General features: G+C 44.7%; 1 protein-coding gene across 2 annotated transcripts in view; it reads left to right on the forward strand.

The window, feature by feature from the left end:
- The window catches only part of ATP2A2 (ATPase sarcoplasmic/endoplasmic reticulum Ca2+ transporting 2), a 189,595-nt gene that overhangs the window by 118,517 nt on the left and 46,264 nt on the right, over positions 1–24,814 (forward strand). For both annotated transcript variants that reach the window (XM_033955387.1, XM_033955386.1), the window contains exons 10-17: positions 506–608; positions 6,990–7,121; positions 7,208–7,330; positions 7,512–7,730; positions 8,599–8,934; positions 9,544–9,764; positions 17,499–17,701; positions 24,393–24,478. In XM_033955387.1, the coding sequence (XP_033811278.1) occupies positions 506–608; positions 6,990–7,121; positions 7,208–7,330; positions 7,512–7,730; positions 8,599–8,934; positions 9,544–9,764; positions 17,499–17,701; positions 24,393–24,478 (1,423 nt within the window). The remainder of the gene's footprint in view (positions 1–505; positions 609–6,989; positions 7,122–7,207; positions 7,331–7,511; positions 7,731–8,598; positions 8,935–9,543; positions 9,765–17,498; positions 17,702–24,392; positions 24,479–24,814) is intronic.

Below are 24,814 nucleotides of genomic sequence, written 5' to 3' on the forward strand. Positions count from 1 at the left end.
AAATAAAACTTAGTGACCATTTGTATTAGACATTTGCTCTATTTAATCTTGGACGAGAATAAAGTAATCTTAAAAGGAATTGTGTCTTGAGTTCAGATTAGTTAATCTAGAAATTAGAAAGTTCTGTGATCTAAATTCTGACTGTCAATAAATGTACAGTATCAATACCAGCAAGGTCACTTAGTAACAGCACACTGTTGGCACATATTCTTAATTCATGGCCACTTAAATGAGAGAAAATGTCTTGTTTTAGGATGATACCTTTTTAAAGGGCTTGTTGAATGTTGTGCATAAGCTGTAAACTTGCAGGCGTCCTTCACAGATAGTATTGGAGATCTGTATATCTCAAAAGCTCATGTGAGGTAGTTTCACTCACTGATTTCTTTGAGACATTACAGCTTAGAATCCAGGTTTCTCCAAGACCAGTATGGCTTGCAAAAACTTAGACATGCCTACAAGTTTAGAAATGAATAATTAGTAAGGCATGCTTCTCTTTCTTTTGAAGGCATAAAGATGACAAACTGGTTAAGTGCCATCAATATGATGGCCTTATAGAGCTGGCAACAATTTGTGCACTGTGCAATGACTCCTCTTTGGATTACAATGAGGTAAGTAGCAAAATGCAAAAACTACTTGCAACTTGACTACTTCTATTTGTTTTAATGCTTAAATGCTTGCTTCATAAAAATACAGTCTTTAATCATTATAATTTGAATAAAAACTAAGGAATTTAAAAACATGCATGCAGCAGTCTAGTATCTAGACTGCTGCAGACCTGTTTTGAAAACAGTAGTATTACACAGTTCTAACAGGTTAGACAACCTCCATGGTAAGAGGGAGTTAAAGGTAGAACTACACTTTTACTTGTTTTTATGTTTCAAAATTAAGAAAAAAAAATTAGGGATCGTTCCATAATGAATATTCTGTTACACAAAGCATACAAGTCCTGACAATAGATGAATATTCCATACTTGTAAGTTGGCTGCAGGAGGGTGAAATTTACATTCTTCAATTCCGCCTCCTTCTCCAGTGCTGTGGAGCCCTCTTCAGTTTTTTCCTTCTGCAAGTGAGTTGAGAAGAATGTTTCTGATCTGTTCTGATAATTTATTATTTTTCGGGTTTTTGTCTCTTGAGTCTGAGGTTTTCAGTGCTGGAGAGGAGGACCTCCAATGACCCTGGGAGCAGCTCTGCCAGGGAGAGGACACAGACTCTGTCAGAAATCTGCAGCTGGCATGGTAGCCTTTAGGTTCCTGTCCAGCCAGCCTGCTTGATTTTTGTGGAGCTTGGGGGTCTATTCTCTTAGAAGCTAGCTTGCATCCTGATTTATCGGGCACAAGCGCAGGCTGTTTGACCATGGTTTCAGTCCAGCAGGGCTTAGCTGGGTGCCAGCTGCATAATTCCCCCCTCCTGCTTCCACGTGGATCCATGGGGGTTGAGGTCTCAGTCAGATATTGGATCTGACTAGCAGCCCAAAGATTTCAGCATGTGAACATGGATGTCTGAGAGAGGCTGTGTCCGCTCCAATTTCCAGCTTCTGTGTCAGTTGAAGCAGGCTTCCCGGCACATACACAGACAGCTGTACAAGTCTGTGGAAAAATCGGGGGTGGGAGTTGGTCCAAATTTGGTAGTTTTAAGGTTTTCTGGGGCTATATTTGGCCCCCTATCTCCAAAATCCCCTCCCTAGAATTTTTTGACCCTAGGGAGGGTTTTATCGGGCCATTTTTGCCATGACAATGTTTTAGCAGTGGCCATCTTGATTTCTGTCAATTTTTATAACAAGCCTCCATCTGCCTCAAAACCCTCCAATTTGGCTAGAAAATACTAGGGATGGACTTCTCTAGTGGAGATACCCCTGATTCATGCCAGATTTGCATTAGATGGCCAACCAAACATGAGGGAGGGAGGGGCAAGACCTGCAGATTTAGCCCCGTCTGGCACAAGTAAGTTGAGGGAATCGCAAAAGACCCCTTCTTTGGAAAAAAAAAAGTAGTCCCCAGGAGCCCTGGGAAGGAGTGAGGATGAAGCATAGGTGCATGGACACTGCAAATTCCAGAAAAAGGTAGTGATACCCAAGTGAGCTCCTCTGGGGTTCCTAGTCATGGATTTACCCCAGATTTTGTAAACTTGTTATGGAAAGCCAATTTAAACTGTCGGGCCTCCTTTCTCAGCCAAGAGAACACAGAAGTGGCTGAACAAGAGCCAGAGAGCTAGTCAGATGTAGATTGGGGAGACGGGAGATCGGATGCCATTACTGTCTCATAGTGAAAATTCTTTCCTGGGGATTGAGTCCCAGGCTGAGGCTGGATCCCAGGAACTGGCAGTTTCCCTTGAGCCCTTGAAGACCTGACAGTGTGCCGCTTCTTTAAAGTGTAGGTGTTACTAGAGCTTATTCCAGAAGCGTTGAGGGAACCTGTCGCTAAAATCATCTGTAGCCTGAAAATTGGAGGGTGATCAATGTTATGCTGGATTTTTAAAAGGGTTCCAGGGGAGATTCAGGAAATTACAATCCAGTAAGCCTGACTTCAGTACTGGGCAAAATGGTAGAAACAATTATAAAAAAATAAAATTGTGGAACACGTAGACAAACATGATTTAATGAGACAGTCAGCATGGATTCAGCCAAGGGAGATCTTGCCTCACCAATTTGCTTGACTTCTTTAAAGGTGTGAATATACATGTGGATAAAAGTGAGCCGGCTGATATAGTGTATCTAGATTTTCAGAAAGCTTTTGACAAAGTTACTCATGAAAGGCTCCTGTGAAAATTAGAGTCATGGGATAGGAGGCAAAGTTCTTAATTCCTAGTTCCAAAGTTCCTAATCATATGGATTAGGAATTGGTTATCGGATAGAAAACAGAGAGTAGGGCTAAATGGTCATTTTTCTCAATGGAGGAGAGTAAACAGTGCTGCAGGGATCTGTATTTTGGATTTGGCAGCCGGGCACCAGGAGAGCTACAATATAATTGGAGAGACAGACAGGACAATACATGAAGCTGCAAGAGGGGATATTGAATTTGGACCTCTGTGATGAGGGCAGGCTCATCTGTCTTGCCTTAGATTAAGGAGACTGCTTTAGTATGTCACCTCCTGTCAGGACTCATGCTTTGTATAACAGAAGGGAAGATTAGGTATACCTCGATAATCTTCCTTCTATTAACATAGCATACGAATTCTGACAACCTGCCCCTATTATCATAGCATACGAATTCTGACAACCCACCCTATCAGTCTGGGATCCGCCTGTGTTCTCTGGAGCAGAGTTCAGTGTCCACTAACAAAGATATCTTGCGTTCAATTCTGGTCTCCTTATCTCAAGAAAGATATAGTGGCGTTAGAAAAGGTTCAAAGAAGAGCGACCAAGATGGTAAAGGGGATGGGTAACTCTCCTCGAATGAGGAAAGACTAAAACGGTTAGGGTTCTTCAGCTTGGAAAAGAGACGGCTGAAGGAGATATGATTGAAGTCTACAACATCCTGAATGGAGTAGAACGGGTACAAGTGGATTGATTTTTCACTCCGTCAAAAATTACATAGACTAGGGGACACTCAATGGAGTTACACGGAAATACTTTTTAAAACTAATAGAAGGAAATTTTTTTTTTCACTCGGAGAATAGTTAAGCTCTGGCACGCGTTAACAGAGGATGTGGTAAGAGCAGATAGCATGGCTGGTTTTAAGAAAGGTTTGGACAAGTTCCTGGAGGAAAAGTCCATAGTCTGTTATTGAGAAAGACATGGGGGAAGCCACTGCTTTCCCTGTATTGGTAGCACAGAATATTGGTACACCTTGGGTTTTGGCCAGGTTCTAGTGACCTAGATTGGTCACTGTGAGAATGGGCTACTGGGCTTGATGGACCATTGGTCTGACCAAGTAAGGCTATTCTTATGTTCTTAAATGGAAGAATGAAGGGAGAGTGCTTTAATGGGAAAGACACTGAGCTTCATGATGTTAATTTCTGTTGAATTTTTGGTGGGTGGTTTTTGTTTCTTGCACCCTATTATTGCAAGTGTTGTTTAACCTTATTTGATATTTCTTACAGAGCAGAACAGAACTGATTGCAGGAAGATTCCCCGTACCCCCTCCTTTTTGTTTTCTGTGTTTAGTTCTGTTCAATTGCTTTGGTACTTACTGAAGGGGGCTCCACAGCACTGAAGGAGGGGGAGCTGAAAAATGTAAATGTCACCCTTCGGCAGCCAACTCACAAATATGGTATATTCACCTTAGAGAATGACATGGTGGCTGTTACCTGCGGTTAGCCCGTCAAAATGGTGAAGGGGAAAAAAGTGCTTACTGTGGGCACAGGAACAAGGCCATCCACTGCCCCGTGGAGCGGTGAATAGCCTGTCCCCACAGTTAAGGGAGGGAACGCACGCCCCCCTCACTACCGAATCTATCTCCCTCCCCCCCCTTTTGCAGCGCATTAGTAACGTAACTCACTGAAGCCAGCCGAGCCTGCCTGCAGTCGCGCGTATGTGGGTGGTAGCATCTCCTCTGACGCAACTTCCGCCCACACACACGGCTGCAGGCAGGCTTGGCCGGCTTCAGCAAGTTACTTTACTAACGTGCCACAAAGGTAAGGGGGAGGGAGGGAGATTCTCGGGCTGCGCAAGGGGTGCTAAAGGGTGGTGAGGTGGCAAGAGGGAAGGGTGGTGGTGGTGGGAGGAAGACGCTGAAGAGAAATGGGGATTGGGGAAGACAGAGTGGGGAGAAGACGCTGAAGGGAAGAAGATGGGTGCCAGACCAATTTTGCGGGAGTGTGAAGGGAGAGGCACAGTAATAGAGCAAATGGAAGACGCTGAGAGAAGACAGACAGTGGATGGAAGGAATTGAATGAAAAGCTGAGAGAAGACAGACAGTGGATGGAAGGAATTGAATGAAAAGATGAAAGCAGAAACCAGACAACAAAGGTAGAAAAATAAAATTCTGTTATTTCATTTTTTGCTTTAGGATAAAGTAGTATATTAGTTGTGTTGATAAAAATTTATAAACAAACCCCTGCCAGCTGAACATCTCTTACTCTAGTTCAGCAGCCAGAACTTTGATTTATAAGGAAGTAATAAGCTAAATATTGCAGTACACTTCCCTCTCCCCATTCGCAGTTTCCCTACTCGCGATTTCACAGAATCGTGAATTTTTTTTGGGGGGGGGAGGGAAAAATAAACCCATATTTTTGTCTTCCCCCCGGAATCCTGGCCTTACCTGATGGTCTAGCTGGTTTTCAGGGCAGGAGCAATCTTCCTACGCTCCTGCCCCGTGCAGATAGCCATTAGGAAATGGCTGTGGGGAGTTCCCGTAATCTCTCGAGACTACGGGAACTCCTCACAGCCATTTCTTAATGGCGATCTGCACGGGGCAAGAGCGTAGGAAGATCGCTCCTGCCCCGAAAAACAGCTAGACCACCAGGTAAGGCCGGGATGCCAGGGGAAGGCAGAAGGGAGGCGGATCAGAGCCAGATATTCGCGGTATTTCGCCATTCGCGGTCTGGCTCTGCCCCTATCCCCCGCGAATAACGAGGGAGAAGTGTACTCAGGCTTGTATGGATGCTGCGGGGATAGTAGTCGCGAGGGCGGGGACTGGTCACGGGGATGGGGCAGTGACAGGGACAGATTTTTTCCCCATGTCATTCTCTAATTCACCTGTCAAGTCTTTTATGCTATGTTAACAGAAAGAAGATTATCGAGGTAAGTACCTAATCTTCCTTTACATATGAATGTTTTATGTAATTGTTCAGCTCTTAACTTTCCAGTTTAGAGTTTGGATTCAACAGGGCCAACTCAGTTTGACTCTGAAGTGCTTTACAAAATTAAGACAGCAAAGATTGTTTACTACTATATTTCTAAGAGTTCTGGAACTCTAATTTCCTTTCTTTTTCCCTTCCCTCAATTTCTGTGGGCTTTGTCACATTTGCCATACCAGGAATTACTACTGCGGCTTTGTAAAAGAACATAAGAACATAAGCAGTGCCTCCGCCGGGTCAGACCATAGGTCCATCCTGACCGGCAGTCCGCTCCCGCGGCGGCCCAAACAGGTCACGACCTGTCTGAATCACCAGAAGGGGCTCCATTGCCACCTTGGTTTCTCATTGAAGTCCTATCTTCCCATCGTAGTCCTAACCCTCCGGTCTTGCACATGCACGACCTGTTGGGTTTCTATACTTATTACCTGGTTAGCTTTCTATACTTGTGTTACATCCCAGCTCCTCCCTCAGTATCCCACGATCCCTTTATCCCTCAGGAATCCGTCCAATCCCTGTTTGAATCCCTGTACCGTACTCTGCCTGATCACTTCCTCCGGTAGCGCATTCCAAGTGTCCACGACCCTTTGGGTGAAAAAAAAACTTCCTTGCATTTGTTTTGAACCTATCTCCCTTCAGTTTCTCCAAATGCCCCCTCGTACTTGTTGTCCCCTTCAGTCTGAAGAATCTGTCCCTATCCACCCTCTCTATGCCCCTCATGATCTTGAAGGTCTATCATATCTCCCCTGAGCCTCCTTTTTTCCAGAGAGAAGAGCCCCAGCCTATCCAACCTCTCGGCGTATGGGCAGTGTTCCAGCCCTTTTACCAGTTTCGTTGCTCTCCTTTGGACTCTCTCAAGTACCGCCATGTCCTTCTTGAGGTGTGGCGACTAATACTGAACGCAGTATTCCAGATGTGGACGCACCATCGCTCGATACAATGGCATGATGACTTCCCGCGTCCTGGTTGTTATGCCCCTCTTTATGATGCCCAGCATCCTGTTGGCTTTTTTCGAGGCTGCTGTGCACTGTGCAGATGGCTTCAGTGATGCATCCACCAGCACACCAAAGTCTCTCAAGTCTGCTGTCTCCCAACAATGCCCCCCCCCCCAATTTGTAGTTCTATATTCCTTGGTAATACTCAAATCTTAGATGGACCTTTTGACATACTGTGCCGAGTGCATTTTTAATGTTTCTTGAACTAAACTTGACTTATGAATTTGTGTGGGGTTTTTTTCCCCTTCATTCTTATTAAAGGCTAAAGGAGTATATGAGAAAGTTGGAGAAGCTACAGAGACCGCCCTCACCTGTCTAGTTGAGAAGATGAATGTATTTGATACTGAGCTTAAAGGACTTTCCAGAATTGAACGTGCAAATGCCTGCAATTCGGTTAGTATCTACTTAATTCAAAGTTGTACTGTGTTTTGTGTAACAATATTAGGCCAGTGTGTAATATCCATGATTCTCATTCACAGGTCATAAGACAACTAATGAAAAAGGAATTTACATTAGAATTTTCAAGAGACAGAAAGTCTATGTCTGTGTATTGCTCACCAAATAAACCAAGTCGTACTGCCATGAATAAAATGTTTGTTAAGGCAAGTATGGCTGTCATAATATCTCTTAATGGCTCTAAGCTTTAGATGATTCATGAGTTTTGTGTAACCAATCTTTCTTCTCCCCCCCCTCCTTTTTTTTTTTTTTTTTTTTTTATAAAGTTAGAATAATCGGTCACACATTGAGATGAGATTCAAACTGCATTTCTGTGTTTGATCCCAGGGTGCTCCAGAAGGTGTGATTGATAGATGTACACATGTCCGTGTTGGCAGTAGCAAATTTCCTCTGACATCGGGCATTAAGCAGAAAATCCTGAGTGTCATCAGAGAGTGGGGCACTGGTAGAGATACTTTGCGTTGTTTGGCTCTTGCTACTCATGATAATCCACCAAGAAAAGAAGAAATGAATCTTGAGGACTCTGCAAATTTTGTCAGTTATGAGGTTAGTTTATTAAAAGATATTTTTGCAGTCAGATGACTTTCATTTGGAAAACTTTGCAAATTTACTGATAGTAATGGCCTACAACGGGACAAAATCTTCCAATTGGTTTACAAGAGAGATTCTTCAGGGTCTACAACCCAGCCAGGTTTCCAGGATTTCCACAATGAATATGGATGAGATCTGTGTTTACTGCTTTTATTGCATATTCGTATTCATTGTGGAAATCCTAGAAACCAAGCAGAGTTGTGGACTGAATTTGAGGACTTCTGGTTTAGTGTAACATTTTTATCCTGCGCTATCCAACCATTTTAGGTAGGTTGCAGTTATGAAGTGCTCTCCACTTTACACTACCTCCTCAAGATGGAGGATTTCTGTAACTGTATTTATTTCCCTGTGGTAGCAGTGGCAAGATTGGCTGGGAAGTGATATGTATTTTTTTAAACCCACCTCAGGCTGTGCTCAGATTACCCCATCAACCTTGAAAATTGAGGCTACATGCTTTGCAGATGAAAAATGCTGATAAATCATTTGTGAAGACTTGCATTTTTGTTTTTTTCTCATCACTGTCAGTTGTGTGTGTGCATCAGGCTGCTATACTGATATGTCCTTACTATTACTAGACTGCTGTAATTTTTTCTTGTGCCATCTTTTTGCAAATACCTCAGGACTCTATAAATTGTATATTATTTTTGAGTACAGGATCTACAACAATGATTTCTCAGTTCAACTTGTCAAAACTAAATCACTTGCCATTTTTTCTAATATTGAAACAGAACTTTATTTTTAGACTGAGAGAATTACATAATGTGAATTTGGAAACTATTGGTATCTTGGGCTCAACTAGAATTTTTTTTTTTCTTTTATCCAGACCAACTTGACCTTTGTAGGTTGTGTTGGTATGTTAGACCCTCCAAGAACAGAAGTAGCTACATCAGTAAAGTTGTGTAGACTGGCTGGCATCCGTGTGATCATGATTACTGGTGACAACAAGGGAACAGCTGTGGCCATTTGCCGCCGTATTGGCATTTTCCGGGAAGATGACGATGTCTCTGATAAGGCCTTTACGGGTCGTGAATTTGATGAACTCTCTCCAGCTGCCCAGAGAGACGCATGCATGAATGCTCGCTGCTTTGCACGTGTGGAGCCATCACATAAGTCAAAGATTGTAGAGTTTCTGCAGTCTTTTGATGAGATCACAGCAATGGTGCGTAACCTGTAGAGGAGGTCTGTAAGACCTGTAGCTTCTAGATGAGCGTCTAAAAAAATTATTAAATGATTTAAAACAAATTGACTGACATAATGAACTGTGTGTGTGTTTTTAAACTTTATATAACTTTATGTACAGTATTTCTTTATAGTATTTATTGGGATTTATTAACTGCCTTTTAGGAAGATACTCACCCATGGCAGCAGTATTGGGTATTTTAGGCCTTTGTGCCCTGTTAAAAGAACTGTGTTTAAGCTAAATACTGTCAGTTTTCTGGTGGCTAAGTAGATATGTTGCTGGATCCTATTCACCCAGGATGAAAATTCAGCTTCACTCAGTATTGAGAATGTATGATCTCTTACACTTTTGTGTTCTCAGTGGACTAACTCTTGTTAACAGTTTGACCTTCTACTTAAGAAGCTGCCTAGCTTTGCAACTTTTGAGGCAAGGTTTCCTTCAAACAATTTTTCTAATCTTGAAGCAAGGACATAAGCTTTGAACAGGCCCCCAGTTATTCTAGTCATACCTCTTTTTGCTACCTAGACTTAAAGAGAAAATTGGAAAATGGCAACAAGGGTTTAAACTTTTTTTAAATTTATGTTGTAGACCGGTGATGGTGTGAATGATGCCCCTGCACTGAAGAAGTCTGAGATTGGTATTGCTATGGGGTCAGGCACAGCCGTGGCTAAAACAGCCTCTGAAATGGTACTGGCCGATGACAATTTCTCAACCATTGTAGCTGCTGTGGAAGAAGGGCGTGCAATCTACAACAACATGAAACAGTTCATTCGTTACCTCATATCTTCCAATGTAGGAGAGGTAGTATGGTATGTCCAGTGAAAATTTGTTCACTTTAATAGCAGATAAACACAACACTAGAATTTCAGGTTCTTCATCTTGGCAGTTAGGGATGTTGCTGACATTCTGTTAAAATATTAAGTGGTCCTTTTACTAAGGTGCAGTAACCAATTTAGCACGCGCTAAATGCTAAGATGCCCATAGGAATATAATGGATGTCTTGGCATTTAGCATGCCTTAATAAAAGGACCCTTAAGTAAAGCTGTTTATAGGGGACATATTTTTCAAGCAGACTCTGGAAATTAAAGGAAATGGAGAATTCCATTCTTGGAGGAAAACATTTCTGTATAAATGTTTGGTTTTTTTTAATCTCTTGTAGTAAACAAGGAATGGTGTGGGAGGGAGGTCTTTTTCATCATTTTGTCTGATTTCCCCTGTGTGCTCCATATGTAAGACATTTCCATTTATACTTTAAACCTGCTTATGTACGTGTAGCTGGTAAAGTAGTGTCTCCATCAACCCAGATGTTGCCTTAGCCAGGATTATTACATGACAGCTGAGGGGTGAATAGCTGACCCAGGCATTTAATTGCTAGGGAAGAGTAAGTAAAGCCCTCTGTTCTGGATTAGAAATTAATCATGTTCATTTTCATTTTATTAGAATTTATTTACTGTGATTTTTAAATAAATTTACCCAAGGTGGTGTATAGGAAAGATAAGTTGAAAGGCAACAGACAATTACAGCAGTAAAATTATTAAAATCCGTAGTATGGCAATAGTATGCTACACACAATATGCAATAGAATGTCTTAATAGACAGTGAAAGTGGAATACATGGAGAAAATCAACAAGTTAGAAAAGGAGACTAAAGAAAGTTGTACATGAAGTCAAAGGTGCATGAATATAATCTAAGGGATGGGAGTGAATAAGTAAGTCTGGCTGTTGTATGTGCAGATCAGAATTGGTCCTTGTATATGTGAGCAACTAGTTTCTCCTTCCATTAAAGGCTTGAGAGAAAACGGTCAAGCTTTCATTTGCTTCCCAAAGTAGAGTCTTGCATTGAGCAAAGCCTTCCAGAGTGTGGTGGCTACTCGAGAGGAGGTTCACTAGTGGGTATCACATTATGTGATATCCTTTGGAGAAGGTGTGGTTAGGGATGCTTTTTGGTAGGACCTTATTAGCCTTGGAGGAGTGTAGAAGGGGATCCTGTTTTTAAATACTCTGGACCATTTCATTTAAGGGCCTTGAAGATCAAACAGAGGAACACAGAATAATTTGCATTCTAGTAACAAAAAAATAAAGTTGTACAAGAGAACATGTACACATCTGCCTCCTCCCCTACTTGTGAAGTGGCAAGCTATATGGCACAGGAGTGGCAACAGGAGTTTGCTCAGCCTAAGGTGGAGTCCTGGTAGCTCAGGTAATCAAGCGAATGTCCCTGCGAGTAAGGGAGGTGTAGTATTAAGAACATAAGATTTGTCGCTGCTGGGTCAGAGCAGTGGTCATTCGTGCCCAGCAGTCTACTCACGCGGCGGCCCCTAGGTCAGACTAGTGCCCTATTTGAGTGTAGCCTTACCTGCGTATGTTCTGTTCTATCAGGAACTTATCCAACCGTTTCTTGAATCCCTGAAGGGTGCTTTCCCCTATAACAGCCGTTGGAAGAGCATTCCAGACAGAATCTATTCCCTTTTAACTTTAGCGAGTGCCCTCTGGTTGTCTTCACCTCAGATAGGGTGAACAATCTCTCTTTCTCTACTAAGTCTATTCCCTTCAATATCTTGAATTTTCGATCATGTCCCCTCTGTCTCCTCTTTTCAAGGGAGAAGAGGCCCAGTTTCTTTAATCTCTCATTGCATGGCAATTCCTCCAGTCCCTTAACCATTTTTGTCACTGTTCTCTGGACCCTTTCGAGTAGTACTACGTCCTTTTTCATGTTCGGCGACCAGTGTTGGATACAGTATTCCAGGTGGAGGCATACCATGGCCCGGTACAACGGCATGATAACCTTTTCAGATCTGTTTGTGATCCCCTTCTTAATCATTTCTAGCATTCTGTTTGCCCTTTTCGCCGCCGCCACACATTGCGCGGACAGTTTCATTGACTTGTATACAAGTACTCCTAAGTCTCTTTCCTGGGGGTTCTCTAAGAGTACAGCACCGGACATCCTGTATTCGTGCATATGATTTTTGTTACCAACATGCATCACCTTGTACTTATCCACGTTGAACCTCATTTGCCATTTCGTGGCCCATTCCTCGAGTGTGTTTTGTCTTGTTGTAGGTCTTCGCAATCTCTACTCTGAATAACTTTGCATCGTCCGTAAATTTAATCACCTCACTTGTCGTGCCTATGTATTAAAGGATACGTAGGATCACAGAGTGGATGTGGTCCTTTAAAAAATGCAGTTTGAGGCTTTGGCCTTAGAGTTAAAAGCAGCTGTAGCAGCCTCTTATGTGGCGCACACTTGTCATACCAAAATTCATGAGCAGTGAGCAGGGTGGGTTATGTGGCCAATACTTTCTACGACATCAGAGTCATGAGCAAAGTCTGAACTTATTCAATTTCAGCCCACAAATTGCTCTGGATCAGACAATGCACGAGAGATTTTACCTCCAAGGCTACTCCCAGAGCTTTCAAAGGACAGATGTTCGGAAAGGTGTGGATGATCTGATGGCTAGCATGGCAGTTCACCGGTCATAATCTCTGCCTAACAGCAGACCGCAAACCTCTAAAGGTTCTGGTTGGTCTAATTTTCGTAGTTCCAGGCGCTTTTGAAAGTAATCCTAAGAGCCTCATCTCAGAGATCCTATTATTCAGGGACCTCCTCCTATCAGATTTCAAGACCTAGGTAAAGCCAAGCCTCTGGTTTTTTTCCCACATCAACCTCCAAGAAAGTGCAGTGACGCCAGAGCTGAAGTCTTCCCCCTAAGGTTAAGAGGAAAGCTCTCAGCATTTGTGGAGGTCTGGGTGCAGATCTCTTCAGGCTGAGTTCAGTCATGCAGAGTCTTAGCAATAATGCAGAGACATGTAGAAATTCAGGCCATAGAGCCAGTGTCATCCAAAGAATCGGGCCCGGGCAGATACTCCATATACTTCATAGTGCCCAAGAAACTCACAGAAGATTGGAGGAGAGTGTGGTGCAGTGGTTAGATCAACAGCCTCAGCACCCTGAGGCTGTGGGTTCAAAACCCCACACTGCTCCATGTGGCCCTGGGCAAGTCACTTAATCTTCCACTGCCCCAGGTATATTAGATAGATTGTGAGCCCACCGGGACAGATAGGGAAAATGCTTGAAATACTGTAAAAGGATATGTAAACCGCTGAGAACTCTGTAAGATTCAGCGATATATCAAATTTGAATAAACGGATCCATTCTGGATCTCATACACATCAACAAGGCCCTGAAGGTTCCATGCTTTCACATGGAAACCTTGTGGTCAGTCTTTACAGCGGTAGCTCTGGGAGAAGTTCTAGACTTGACGAAGCCTTCCTGCACATTCCCATATTTTTGGAACACAAGAGATTCCCGAGATTCTATGTGCTGGGGAGATCTTATAAGTTCTTAGCACTCCTCCCTACCCATTCACCAAGGTGATAGTGGTGGCAGCAGCACATCTCCGTAGAGCAGGATTGCAAGTGCATCCATATCTGAACGACTGGCTGATCTGAGTTTTGTCATTTTCAGAAGGAGAACCAACAGTGGCTCAATTGGTCCAAGTTTTGCACAGTCTATTTGAGTAGTGAATTTTCAAAAGAGCCAACTGGTTCTATCCCAGTCCCTGAAGTACTCTTCAACATGGCAGAAGGCTGGGTCAATCTTCCAGAAGCACACAGACAAAAGCTTTGCATTCAGATAAAGGTCATGATGGCCAAGCCAGCTCCATCTCCATGACAGCCACTACAGAGGTGAACTCTTGGGCGAAGGCTCTTGAACATCTTTTTCAGAATGCTTTACTGTCTCAGTAGTCCCCCATGAATGAGCTCCCTTGAAATGACTCTCCCGTGGACTCAGGAATCCCGCTGCCCCTTAGAATAATTTTGTGGGTAATTCTCACAATGGGTGCCAGCTTGTTTGGATGAGGAGGCCATTGCAACAGATGCCCAGTCCAGGGCAGTGGTCAGCCTCTCAGAGAAAGTGATTCTGCAACAGACTGGAACTTCAAGCCATTTGAATGGCATTACAGAAGATGAAGAGTCTGAAAGGACAGGTGGTATAAGTCTTAAGAACATAAGCAGTGCCTCCGCCGGGTCAGACCATAGGTCCATCCTGCCCAGCAGTCCGCTCCCGCGGCGGCCTAAACAGGTCACGACCTGTCTGAATCACCAGAAGGGGCCCCTTTCCACCTTGGTTTCTCATTTAAGTCCTATCTTCCCATCAAAGTCCTCACCCTCTGGTCTTGCCCATGCACGACCTGGTTGGCTTTCTATACTTATTACCTGGTTAGCTTTCTATACTTGTGTTACATCCCAGCACCTCTCTCAGTATCCCACGATCCCTTTATCCCTCAGGAATCCATCCAATCCCTGTTTGCATCCTTGTACCGTACTCTGCCTGATCACTTCCTCCGGTAGCGCATTCCAAGTGTCCACGACCCTTTGGGTGAAAAAAAACTTCCTTGCATTTGTTTTGAACCTATCTCCCTTCAGTTTCTCCAAATGCCCCCTCGTACTTGTTGTCCCCTTCAGTCTGAAGAATCTGTCCCTATCCACCCTCTCTATGCCCCTCATGATCTTGAAGGTCTCTATCATATCTCCCCTGAGCCTCCTTTTTTCCAGAGAGAAGAGCCCCAGCCTATCCAGCCTCTCAGCGTATGGGCAGTGTTCCAGCCCTTTTACCAGTTTCGTTGCTCTCCTTTGGACTCTCTCAAGTACCGCCATGTCTTTCTTGAGGTGCGGCAACCAATACTGAACGCAGTATTCCAGATGTGGACGCACCATCGCTCGATACAATGGCATGATGACTTCCCGCGTCCTGGTTGTTATGCCCCTCTTTATGATGCCCAGCATCCTGTTGACTTTTTTTGAGGCCGCTGCGCACTGTGCAGATGGCTTCAGTGATGCATCCACCAGCACACCCAAGTCTCTCTCTAGTCTGCTATCTCCCAACAATGCCCCCCCCCAATTTGTAGTTGAATAACGGGTTCTTTTTCCCTATATGCATGACCTTGCATTTTTCCACGTTAAAGCACAGTGTTACAGCAGTGGCATATGTCAATTGCCAAAGAGGTACCAAGAGTGCACAGCTGAGCCTGGAAGCCCACTTAATATTCCATTGGGCAGAATTACACCTACAGGATATCTCTGTGGCTCATGTAGTGGGAGTAGACAATGTCCAGGCAGATTATCTCAGTAGACGACCTTAGACCAAGGAGGATGGATGTTGTTTGCAGCAGCGTTTCAGTCCATCATTTGTTGATGAAATCAGCCAACTTTCTATCTTATGGTTATGGCGGGGAACAAAGAGGAGGACCACTTCTTCAGTCAAAGATCCAAGCCCTTAAGCAAAGGACTGGATGTCCTAGTCCAGCTGTGGCCAAAGAGCAAGCTCTTGTACATGTTTCCTTCAGGACCCATGATAGGGCATATAATTCACAAAATAGCAAATCATCCAGGGAATGCAGTTCATGTAGCACCAGATTGGCCACACATGCCATGGTGTGTGAACCTAGTGTATCTTCAATGACAAAGGTCTCAGACTGCAGATACAGCATAATATTCTGTCTCGGGGCCCAGTGGTCATAGAAGATCTGGATTGCTTTGGTCTTATGGCATGCTCATGAGCATGTGGTGTTAGAGTGCAAAGGATACTCAAAAGCAGTCATTGCTACTCTCCTCAGGGCCAAGAAACCTACGATGGTCTCTACTGATGCTAAGGCATGGGAAACATTTCAACACTGGTACACAAAGAGAAGGTGTTGCTGTTTAGTGCTCCAATCGCAGTGGTGCTAGCTTTCCTCCAAGCAGGTTTCAACAAGGGCCTTGCAGTGTTGTCAATCAGAGTCCAAATGGTAGGCCTCTCGGTGTTTCAGAGCACTTGGGCGCAAAGCTCCCTTGGCTTCTCATCCAGACAAGCCAGATTATTCCTAAAGAGGGCACTAAGGCTCAGACCACCAGTAAAACAACCGTTTCTGTCATGGAACCTTAACATGGTTTTGCATGGCCTCAGTCAGGTTCTGTATGAGCCTATTCAGGAGGTGTCTTTTTGAATCTTACCATCAAGACCATTTTCCTTGTGGCCATTATGTCAGCGAGACAAGCCTTAGAGCTGCAGGCCCTGTTGTACAGGGAGCCCTTCCTCAAGATTGAGGAGGCAAGAATTTCCTTACGCATGGTCCCAACTCTATTGCCAAAGGTCATTTTGGCGTTTCATATCCATCAAGAGGTAAGATTACCAGCATTCCAGACCTCAGGGTCAAAAAAAGGACCAGATTCTGAGGAAACTGGATGTGAGGAGTCCTACATTATCTAGAGGTCATTAATGAGTTATGACTGTCAGGCCTTCTATTTGTACACACCAGTCAGGCTAGATGCGGTAGATCAGCATCTAAGGATACCATTTTTAGATGGATACAGATGGCCACCTTGTCAGCATATATTGCCTGTGGCAAGCAATCGCCAGTCCCCTTTAAAGCACAATCCACGAGAAGCAAGGCTTTTTTTTTCTGTGGGCTGAAGCTCGGGCGATTTCGCCCAGGGAGATTTGTAGGGCAGCGACCTGGTCCACTCTGAAAACATTCTCCAAGTTCTGTAGAGTGGACGTGGCAGCAGGGAAGGACACCATCTTTGGGTCCTCAGTGTTACGAGCAGGTGCAGAGGTCCTGCCCTAGATTTTTGGGACTATTTTTGTTACTCCCTACTGTCCAGAATGAAACACTTATTGCACTAGATAGTAGATAGGTGTATCATTCTGGAACCCTGCCCTGCCAGTATTTACTCTACCTGCCTACTGTCTCAATCAGGAAGTTCGAGTCAAAACTGAGATTTTGATGTTAGACATTATGAAGCATAATATTTCTTTAACAAATTGGGGGAATGTTTGAGCTCCATAAATGTTTCTGATTGGTATGATTATTTTGATGCTTTGATTGTTCAATTAAAATGTTTAACATCTTTGTAATACTTTCAGAGCATAACCGATTTTTTGTTCGGGGAATCTCCCCTTACTCCTTATGTGTTCCTATATAGGGCTATCGCTTGCTTTGGTACAAACTGAAGGGGACAGCAGAGCCCTCTGGAGAAGGAGGAGGAGTTGAAGACTGGATTCCTTCTGCATGGCTCGTGGGCATGGGGAGAATACCCTACTGTCCAGCATGACACATCTATCTAATAGAAAAGATAAGTAAGAACCTAATCTCTTTTTGTATTGACTCCTTGGATAGACAGAGTAAACAATTTTCAAAATACAGTATATTATAGCTAGGTCTGTAAAGATGAATATTTTTGAAACACTCATTTCTGGAAACTGGCTTTCCTGCTTCTCTGCCCCCCCCCCCTCCCCAGTTTATTGTCTCCTCTGCAGGCCACTTGCTAAAGTGTCACATTATTGTATACTTGATATCTGGGGCACATAATATATAAGCATTTATAGTACTAATTTTATAGTAAAACTTGGGCCAGGTTAACTTTTGTCAAGAACATTTCTACATGTATGAATTTTGAAAGGTCTTATTTCTGTTCTTATAGCTTTCATCACAAGAGTTAGTGTAGAAGTTGAGGCCTCTGTAGAAGGGTAACATTAATCTCATGTTTATGTTTTCTTTTTAGTATTTTCTTGACTGCTGCTCTTGGTTTCCCTGAGGCTTTGATTCCTGTTCAGCTTCTTTGGGTGAATCTTGTGACCGATGGCCTTCCTGCCACTGCTCTGGGTTTTAATCCGCCTGATCTGGATATCATGAACAAACCACCCCGCAATCCCAAAGAACCCCTTATCAGTGGATGGCTCTTCTTCCGCTATTTAGCCATTGGATGTGAGTAGAATTCACGTTTTGAGCTTATCTGGAGCATTTAGACTACAGGGAGTGGCCATTATGTTTGATTTATTTACTTAGGAAAAGGGGCATATGTCAAGAAGCTACCAGTGGACATTCAAAAGATCTTTAAGTCACTCTTTGCCAAGTATGTCTATCTCTGGATATATTATGGGGAAAATTTAGTCTGCTGCCTTATAGACCAAAACCAAAAGTGGAATTACTGAATGAAGCAAATATCAAAGAGGAAGAAGTAATATCTTTGTCCCCAAAGATATGAACAACTTTCACAGCCTATGCATATGCATCACACTATATCTGAATGTGGTCATAGAATATATCTTTATGTGCTCATAGAATTATTATTCACAGGGCAACCTTTCAATAAACACTTTTTTACCATTGATGCATCTTATGTTCTAATCACAGCACATAGGCTTCACAAAAAATCAGTAACATTGCTGAGCAACTTTGCTGTTATAAAAATGTCTGGTGATATGTATGGAGTGTGAGGTATGCATGGAGCATGCAAGAGTAGGGGGGTGATGGAAGGGAAGGGATTTTGTAGGCAATAGGGTACCATTAATGATCTTTATTAGTACTTAGGTTCCATAGAGAATTGATTGGAGAGGCCTGGCTGGGGGGGTCCTTCTGAATCAGTCCAAAATGAAGCTATTACTGTTTTTTATTATCTTTCAGCTGGATTATGGTTAAGCATAAGGTAGTTACCTTGAACTTGAATGGTATCCATTCTCCAGTTAAATGGAAAAAGATTATACATTGGTTCCAAAAAGAAAAAGTGGATATTGCATTCCTCCAAGAGACTCACCTTAGTACTTTAGAGCATGGCAAATTGAAACACGACTGGGTGGGAGAGGTGGGCTCCTCTACTTACAATAATTGGAAGAGAGTGGTAGCTATATTAATCCATAAACAGCCATTTATTAATCACAAAATTCTGACTGACACTGAGGGATGATATATTATGATGCTGGGGGATTTGTGGGGACAAAAATTATTGCTGTGCAATGCTTATGCTCCTAATATCTATAACCATAGATTTTTCTCCACCTTGATCTCTAAAATAGTATTATACCCCGACCATAAGCGCATTGGGGGAGGGGGGAATTTCAGTATCACGGCTAACCCAGCCATGGATTGCAATCTGGCCAAGCATAGTCCCAAAGACTATTACCATAAAGGCGTTTAATTTTCTTATGAAACATAGAAAGTGACGGCAGAAAAGGGCCAAGGCCCATCAAGTCTGCCCACTCTATTGACTCACCCCCCTATCTACCCTTTGAGAGATCACACTTTGATGATCCATCCCCTCTTAGAGATCCGACATGAGCATCCCATCTGTTCTTAAAATCTGGCACGCTGCTGGCCTCAATCACCTGTACCGGAAGCTCATTCCAATTGTCAACCACTCTTTCGGTGAAGAAGTACTTCCTGGTGTCGCCATGAAACTTCCCGCCCTTTATTTTCAGCGGATGCCCCCTTGTGGCCAAGGGTCCACTAAGAAAGAAAATATCATCTTCTACCTCGATGCAACCAGTGATATACTTAAACGTCTCAATCATGTCTTCCCTCTCTCTACGTTCTTCGAGAGAGTATAGTCACAATTTGTTCAGCCTTTCTTCGTACGAGAGATCCTTGAGCCCCGAGACCAACTTGGTGGCCATTCGCTGAACCGACTCAACTCTCAGCACATCTTTATGGTGCAACTAGATGCAGTAGACAGATGGCGGACTTTTCATCCCTCCGACCATTCTTATATGTTCTACTCTAATCCCCATGGTGTGTCTGCTACTTGCAAAATCTTTGATCTCTATGGTGGCGGATGTCCAGATTATGGAGGCCACACTTTCAGACCATTCCCTTGTGGTTCTCTCCCTGGGTGGTAGTTTCGGAGCTGACGGAAAGTGTGGTGGTAGCTATCTTTACAAATACCTGGAATTTTATAACTTTTTACGAGAACAATGGCTAGGTTACTGCCACAATAATGCCATGCAGGAATTTGACCCTCTTGTGTTTTGGAATACTTCCAATGCAGTGCTTCTTGGCCATGTCATTGCAGGAAAAAATAAAAAATAAAAGGCCACTCTCCTACAACTCTCTAGGGAGCTTCAAACTCTGCACAGAACTCATATTTCTTCTCTGAATGTGACTGATAAGAACAGGATTGGGGAGCTTAGAAGGCTAATTATATATATATATATATTTTATAATTTTTAATTTGTATTAATTTTTTAGTTTTATTTGCTAATTTGGTTGTAATAGAGTATTATGTAATAGAAATGTTAATTTTTTTCTTTTTCTTTCCTATTTAAATGAAGTTCTTTTTATAAATTTGATTGAGTTATATTGTAAACCACTTTGATCTTTTTTGGCTGTGTATGCGGTATATAAAGATTTTAATAAACATAAAACGTAGTTCTCTCAAAAGATCCGAAGGGCACCACTTACACCAAAGAGAGTAACATCATGCTTTAATGTGTCCAATATTACCAGGAGCTTTATAGTACTAGACCCCTTGAGGGGGTTAAAAATACCCTTTTCAGGGATGTCATACTACCTAAACTTCAGGAAGACCAACTTACCCACCTTAATGCTCCAATATCTCGAGCACAGGTAATCTTGGGAATAAAAAGATTAAAAGTAACAAAAGCACCTGGTCCAGATGGTTATGGCCCAAAATACTACAAAATCCTATCGGATCTAATCCCGGGCCCGCTATATGCAGCTTTCAATGGCTTAACGGCATATAACCTATTGTATTACTGCCCAAGCCTGGGAAGGACCTGGCTCAGGTTGGGGTCATGCCACTAATTTCTTTGTTGAATCAGGATTGTCAAAACTGCTAGCCATTTTGGCAGTGCACTTGAATGCTTTCCTACCTGCTCTTATACATGCTGACCATGTTCCTGGACAATATGCCTCTGAATAAGAACCTTATTGGCCATTCATGAACACAGGGGCAAGGGAGGCCAAGCAGTTATTGTGGGTCTTGATATGGAGAAGTCGTTTGATAGTATCATGGCAATACCTGTTCTGGGTTCTCCAAAAGTATGGTATGGGGGGCAATTTTTATTTTGGGTGCAGAGCTTATATCATACTCGGGCAAAACTCTTAATCCACGGGAAATTGACAGGGGGGTTTCCACTGGCGCGGGGAACCCGGCAAGGATGCCCTTTATCCCTGCTTCTTTTTCTACTAGCTATTGAACCCTTAGCCACTAAGATATGACAAGAACCACAACGCACAGGTATTCGAATTGGAGCTTAGGAAAACAGAATTAATTTACAGTGGTGCCTCACACAACGAACTTAATTGGTTCCAGGAGCAAGTTTGTTATGCGAAACGTTCGTTATGTGAAACGCGTTTTCCCATAAGAATACATGTAAAAAAAAATAATTCGTTCTGCAGCATAAAATATGCTAAGATGACATAAAAAAAGATAAATTTTTGGTTATTATTTTTATTTAGATACATCTAAAAACATAATTGTTTTTTAAAACAACACACATTTTTTAAATTTAAAGACAGACTAAGTAGAGTCTAATTTTACAGTGAGAGAGGGCAGAGTCTCAGCGGCAAAAACTGGGACTTAACTGTTCATTTTTTTTTTTTTTCTACCGTGTTTCCCCGATGATAAGGCAGGGCCATCAAATAAGACAGCCCCCCCTTTTTAGAAAAAAATGTAAAATAAGGCACCCCCCCGCAAATAAGCCACCCACCGATACCTGCGCTTACCCGAATCGGGTGGTACGGTGGGTGACTCCGTGTGGTCCCTGGCACCCCCGACACGATCGGGGCAAGAGGGAGCTCAAGCCCTCTTGCCCCCCCGACTCCCCGACACGATCGGGGCAAGAGGGAGCCCAAGCCCTCTTGCCCCCCCGACTCCCCGACACGATCGGGGCAAGAGGGAGCCCAAGCCCTCTTGCCCCCCCGACTCCCCGACACGATCGGGGCAAGAGGGAGCCCAAGCCCTCTTGCCCCCCCGACTCCCCGACACGATCGGGGCAAGAGGGAGCCCAAGCCCTCTTGCCCCCCCGACTCCCCGACACGATCGGGGCAAGAGGGAGCCCAAGCCCTCTTGCCCCCCCCCCCGACTCCCCGACACGATCGGGGCAAGAGGGAGCCCAAGCCCTCTTGCCCCCCGACTCCCCGACACGATCGGGGCAAGAGGGAGCCCAAGCCCTCTTGCCCCCCCGACTCCCCGACACGATCGGGGCAAGAGGGAGCCCAAGCCCTCTTGCCCCCCCGACTCCCCGACACGATCGGGGCAAGAGGGAGCCCAAGCCCTCTTGCCCCCCCGACTCCCCGACACGATCGGGCCAGGAGGGAGCCCAAGTCCTCCTGGCCACGGCGACCCCCTAACCCCACCCTGCACTACATTACGGGCAGGAGGGATCCCAGGCCCTCCTGCCCTCGACGCAAACCCCCCCTCCCCCCAACGACCGCCCCCCAGCCGACCCGCGACCCCCCTGGCCGACCCCCACGACACCCCCAACCCCCTTCCCCGTACCTTTCTGTAGTTGGCCGGACAGACGGGAGCCAAACCCGCCTGTCCGGCAGGCAGCCAACGACGGAATGAGGCCGGATTGGCCCATCCGTCCCAAAGCTCCGCCTACTGGTGGGGCCTAAGGCGCCTGGGCCAATCAGAATAGGCCCGGGAGCCTTAGGTCCCTCCTGGGGGCGGGGCCTGAGGCACATGGGCCCAACCCGACCATGTGCCTCAGGCCCTGCCCCCAGGAGGGACCTAAGGCTCCCGGGCCTATTCTGATTGGCCCAGGCGCCTTAGGCCCCACCAGTAGGCGGAGCTTTGGGACGGATGGGCCAATCCGGCCTCATTCCGTCGTTGGCTGCCTGCCGGACAGGCGGGTTTGGCTCCCGTCTGTCCGGCCAACTACAGAAAGGTACGGGGAAGGGGGTTGGGGGTGTCGTGGGGGTCGGCCAGGGGGGTCGCGGGTCGGCTGGGGGGCGGTCGGAGGTTCTTGGGGGGGGCGGTCGTTGGGGGGAGGGGGGGTTTGCGTCGAGGGCAGGAGGGCCTGGGATCCCTCCTGCCCGTAATGTAGTGCAGGGTGGGGTTAGGGGGTCGCCGTGGCCAGGAGGACTTGGGCTCCCTCCTGGCCCGATCGTGTCGGGGAGTCGGGGGGGCAAGAGGGCTTGGGCTCCCTCTTGCCCCGATCGTGTCGGGGAGTCGGGGGGGCAAGAGGGCTTGGGCTCCCTCTTGCCCCGATCGTGTCGGGGAGTCGGGGGGGCAAGAGGGCTTGGGCTCCCTCTTGCCCCGATCGTGTCGGGGAGTCGGGGGGGCAAGAGGGCTTGGGCTCCCTCTTGCCCCGATCGTGTCGGGGAGTCGGGGGGGCAAGAGGGAGCCAGGCGGAAAGAGGGCAGTTAAGCGCAGTGCCTGCGCGGAAGGATGCAGCTCGGGCGACTTCGTTGTGTGAAACGAAGTTCGTTGTACGAATCAAGACATAAAGTTCGTTGTGCGCAGCGTTCGCTGTGCGAGGCGTCCGTTATGCGAGGCACCACTGTATTTGCAGATTACATCCTGCTTTATTTAGACCAGGCGCCTATCCACCTGGAAGTGGCATTGAATTGAGTCCGGGACTTTGGCATGATGTCTGGACTATGCTAAATTGGAGCTTCTCCCCTTAGGGTCTGGAAGACCAGAACCCTGGCATGCTCAACTGACCATCCCACTGGTAAGAAAACCCATGCGGTATCTGGGCATTTATCTCAGTCCCAACTTACAAGCTATGTACAAAGCTAATATTGTAGACCACATTGATAACATCCAGACTCTCTGTGCAAAATGGAATGACCTTCCTTTAAAATTGTGAGGTAGGATAGCCCTAGTGAAGATGGTGATGCTTCCTAAAACTGCTGTACCCTTTGCAGGTTATGCCTTTGTAGCTGCTCCAAAAAGATGAATGGGTGGTTTGGGCTATTACAACCACTTTCATCTGGAGAGGTAAAAAGCCTCGAATTAGTTATTGTAAACTCTCTGTGGACCGCTGCCAGGGGGTGAATGAACCTACCAGATATTCGCCTTTAAAATATAGCTGCATTGATGAGGATTATTGTTGAGGCTGTGGGCAGCCAAAATTCCTGCCTGCTGGATGATAGGTGGAGCGCGCCCTACTCTCTTATGAATCGGATTTATGTGAGAAGTCAGGTACCAGACCTTCTCCAGAAAATCCACTTTCTATTATTCCTTCGAAATGGTTGGAGGTAGTGGAGAAGGCAATGTAAATCACCAGAGGTCTCTCTGTTCCTCTCCATGGTGGGAGACAGAGATTTCTTCCTGGGATTGACGCTCCTGTCTTCAGGACTGAGCGAAGAGGGGTTGTAAGTTTCTGTGTCAGCTTTTAGAAGGGCGGGGTACTTCTTTCCTGGTGTTTAAGCAGATTAAGGATGCTTGGTGAATCTCTACCTCTCAGTTCTGGGCATATCTTCAAATTCAACACCATTATAGTTTTCTTCGGGCTAAGTGGGGTGAAGCATTAGGATATGGCCCTCTAGATGCCCTGCTGTTGAAACTGCCCCTTGCAAGTAATCTTCTATCCACATGGTACAGATTGCTGAAAATGTAGCAAAATGTGTATCGACAATGGACAGGCAAAGGTAAAAAAGATCTTTAACTGTCTTCTACAGTAGAATTAATTTAGAGTTACTTTTTCAGGTTATGTTGGAGCTGCTACAGTGGGTGCTGCTGCCTGGTGGTTCATTGCTGCAGAGGATGGTCCAAGAGTTACCTATTACCAGCTGGTACTGAACTGTTTTATTTTATTTAATATAGAAATGTACAATCTGATACTGACACTGTATGTTAATCTTCTAGTTTTCAAGCAACATAGCTTATAAATAGCTATGAATCATTACACTTACTTTTTAAGCTATTGTTTGAAAGTTTTCAGGTGTGATCTGGCAAATTTCCAAATATAATTTTTTTTTCTTTCCAAATAAAGAAAAGTAGACTTATGAGATCACACTGTATCCCATCCTCAGAAACAAATTTTTGTTTGATATTTACATACTAGATTTTCAGAAGAAAACATTTTTTAGAGGGGCAGGAGGTACAAATGCAAGCATATCTTGAAAAGT

Source organism: Geotrypetes seraphini, chromosome 8, assembly GCF_902459505.1.
Source record: "Geotrypetes seraphini chromosome 8, aGeoSer1.1, whole genome shotgun sequence".
Lineage (NCBI taxonomy): Eukaryota > Metazoa > Chordata > Amphibia > Gymnophiona > Dermophiidae > Geotrypetes > Geotrypetes seraphini.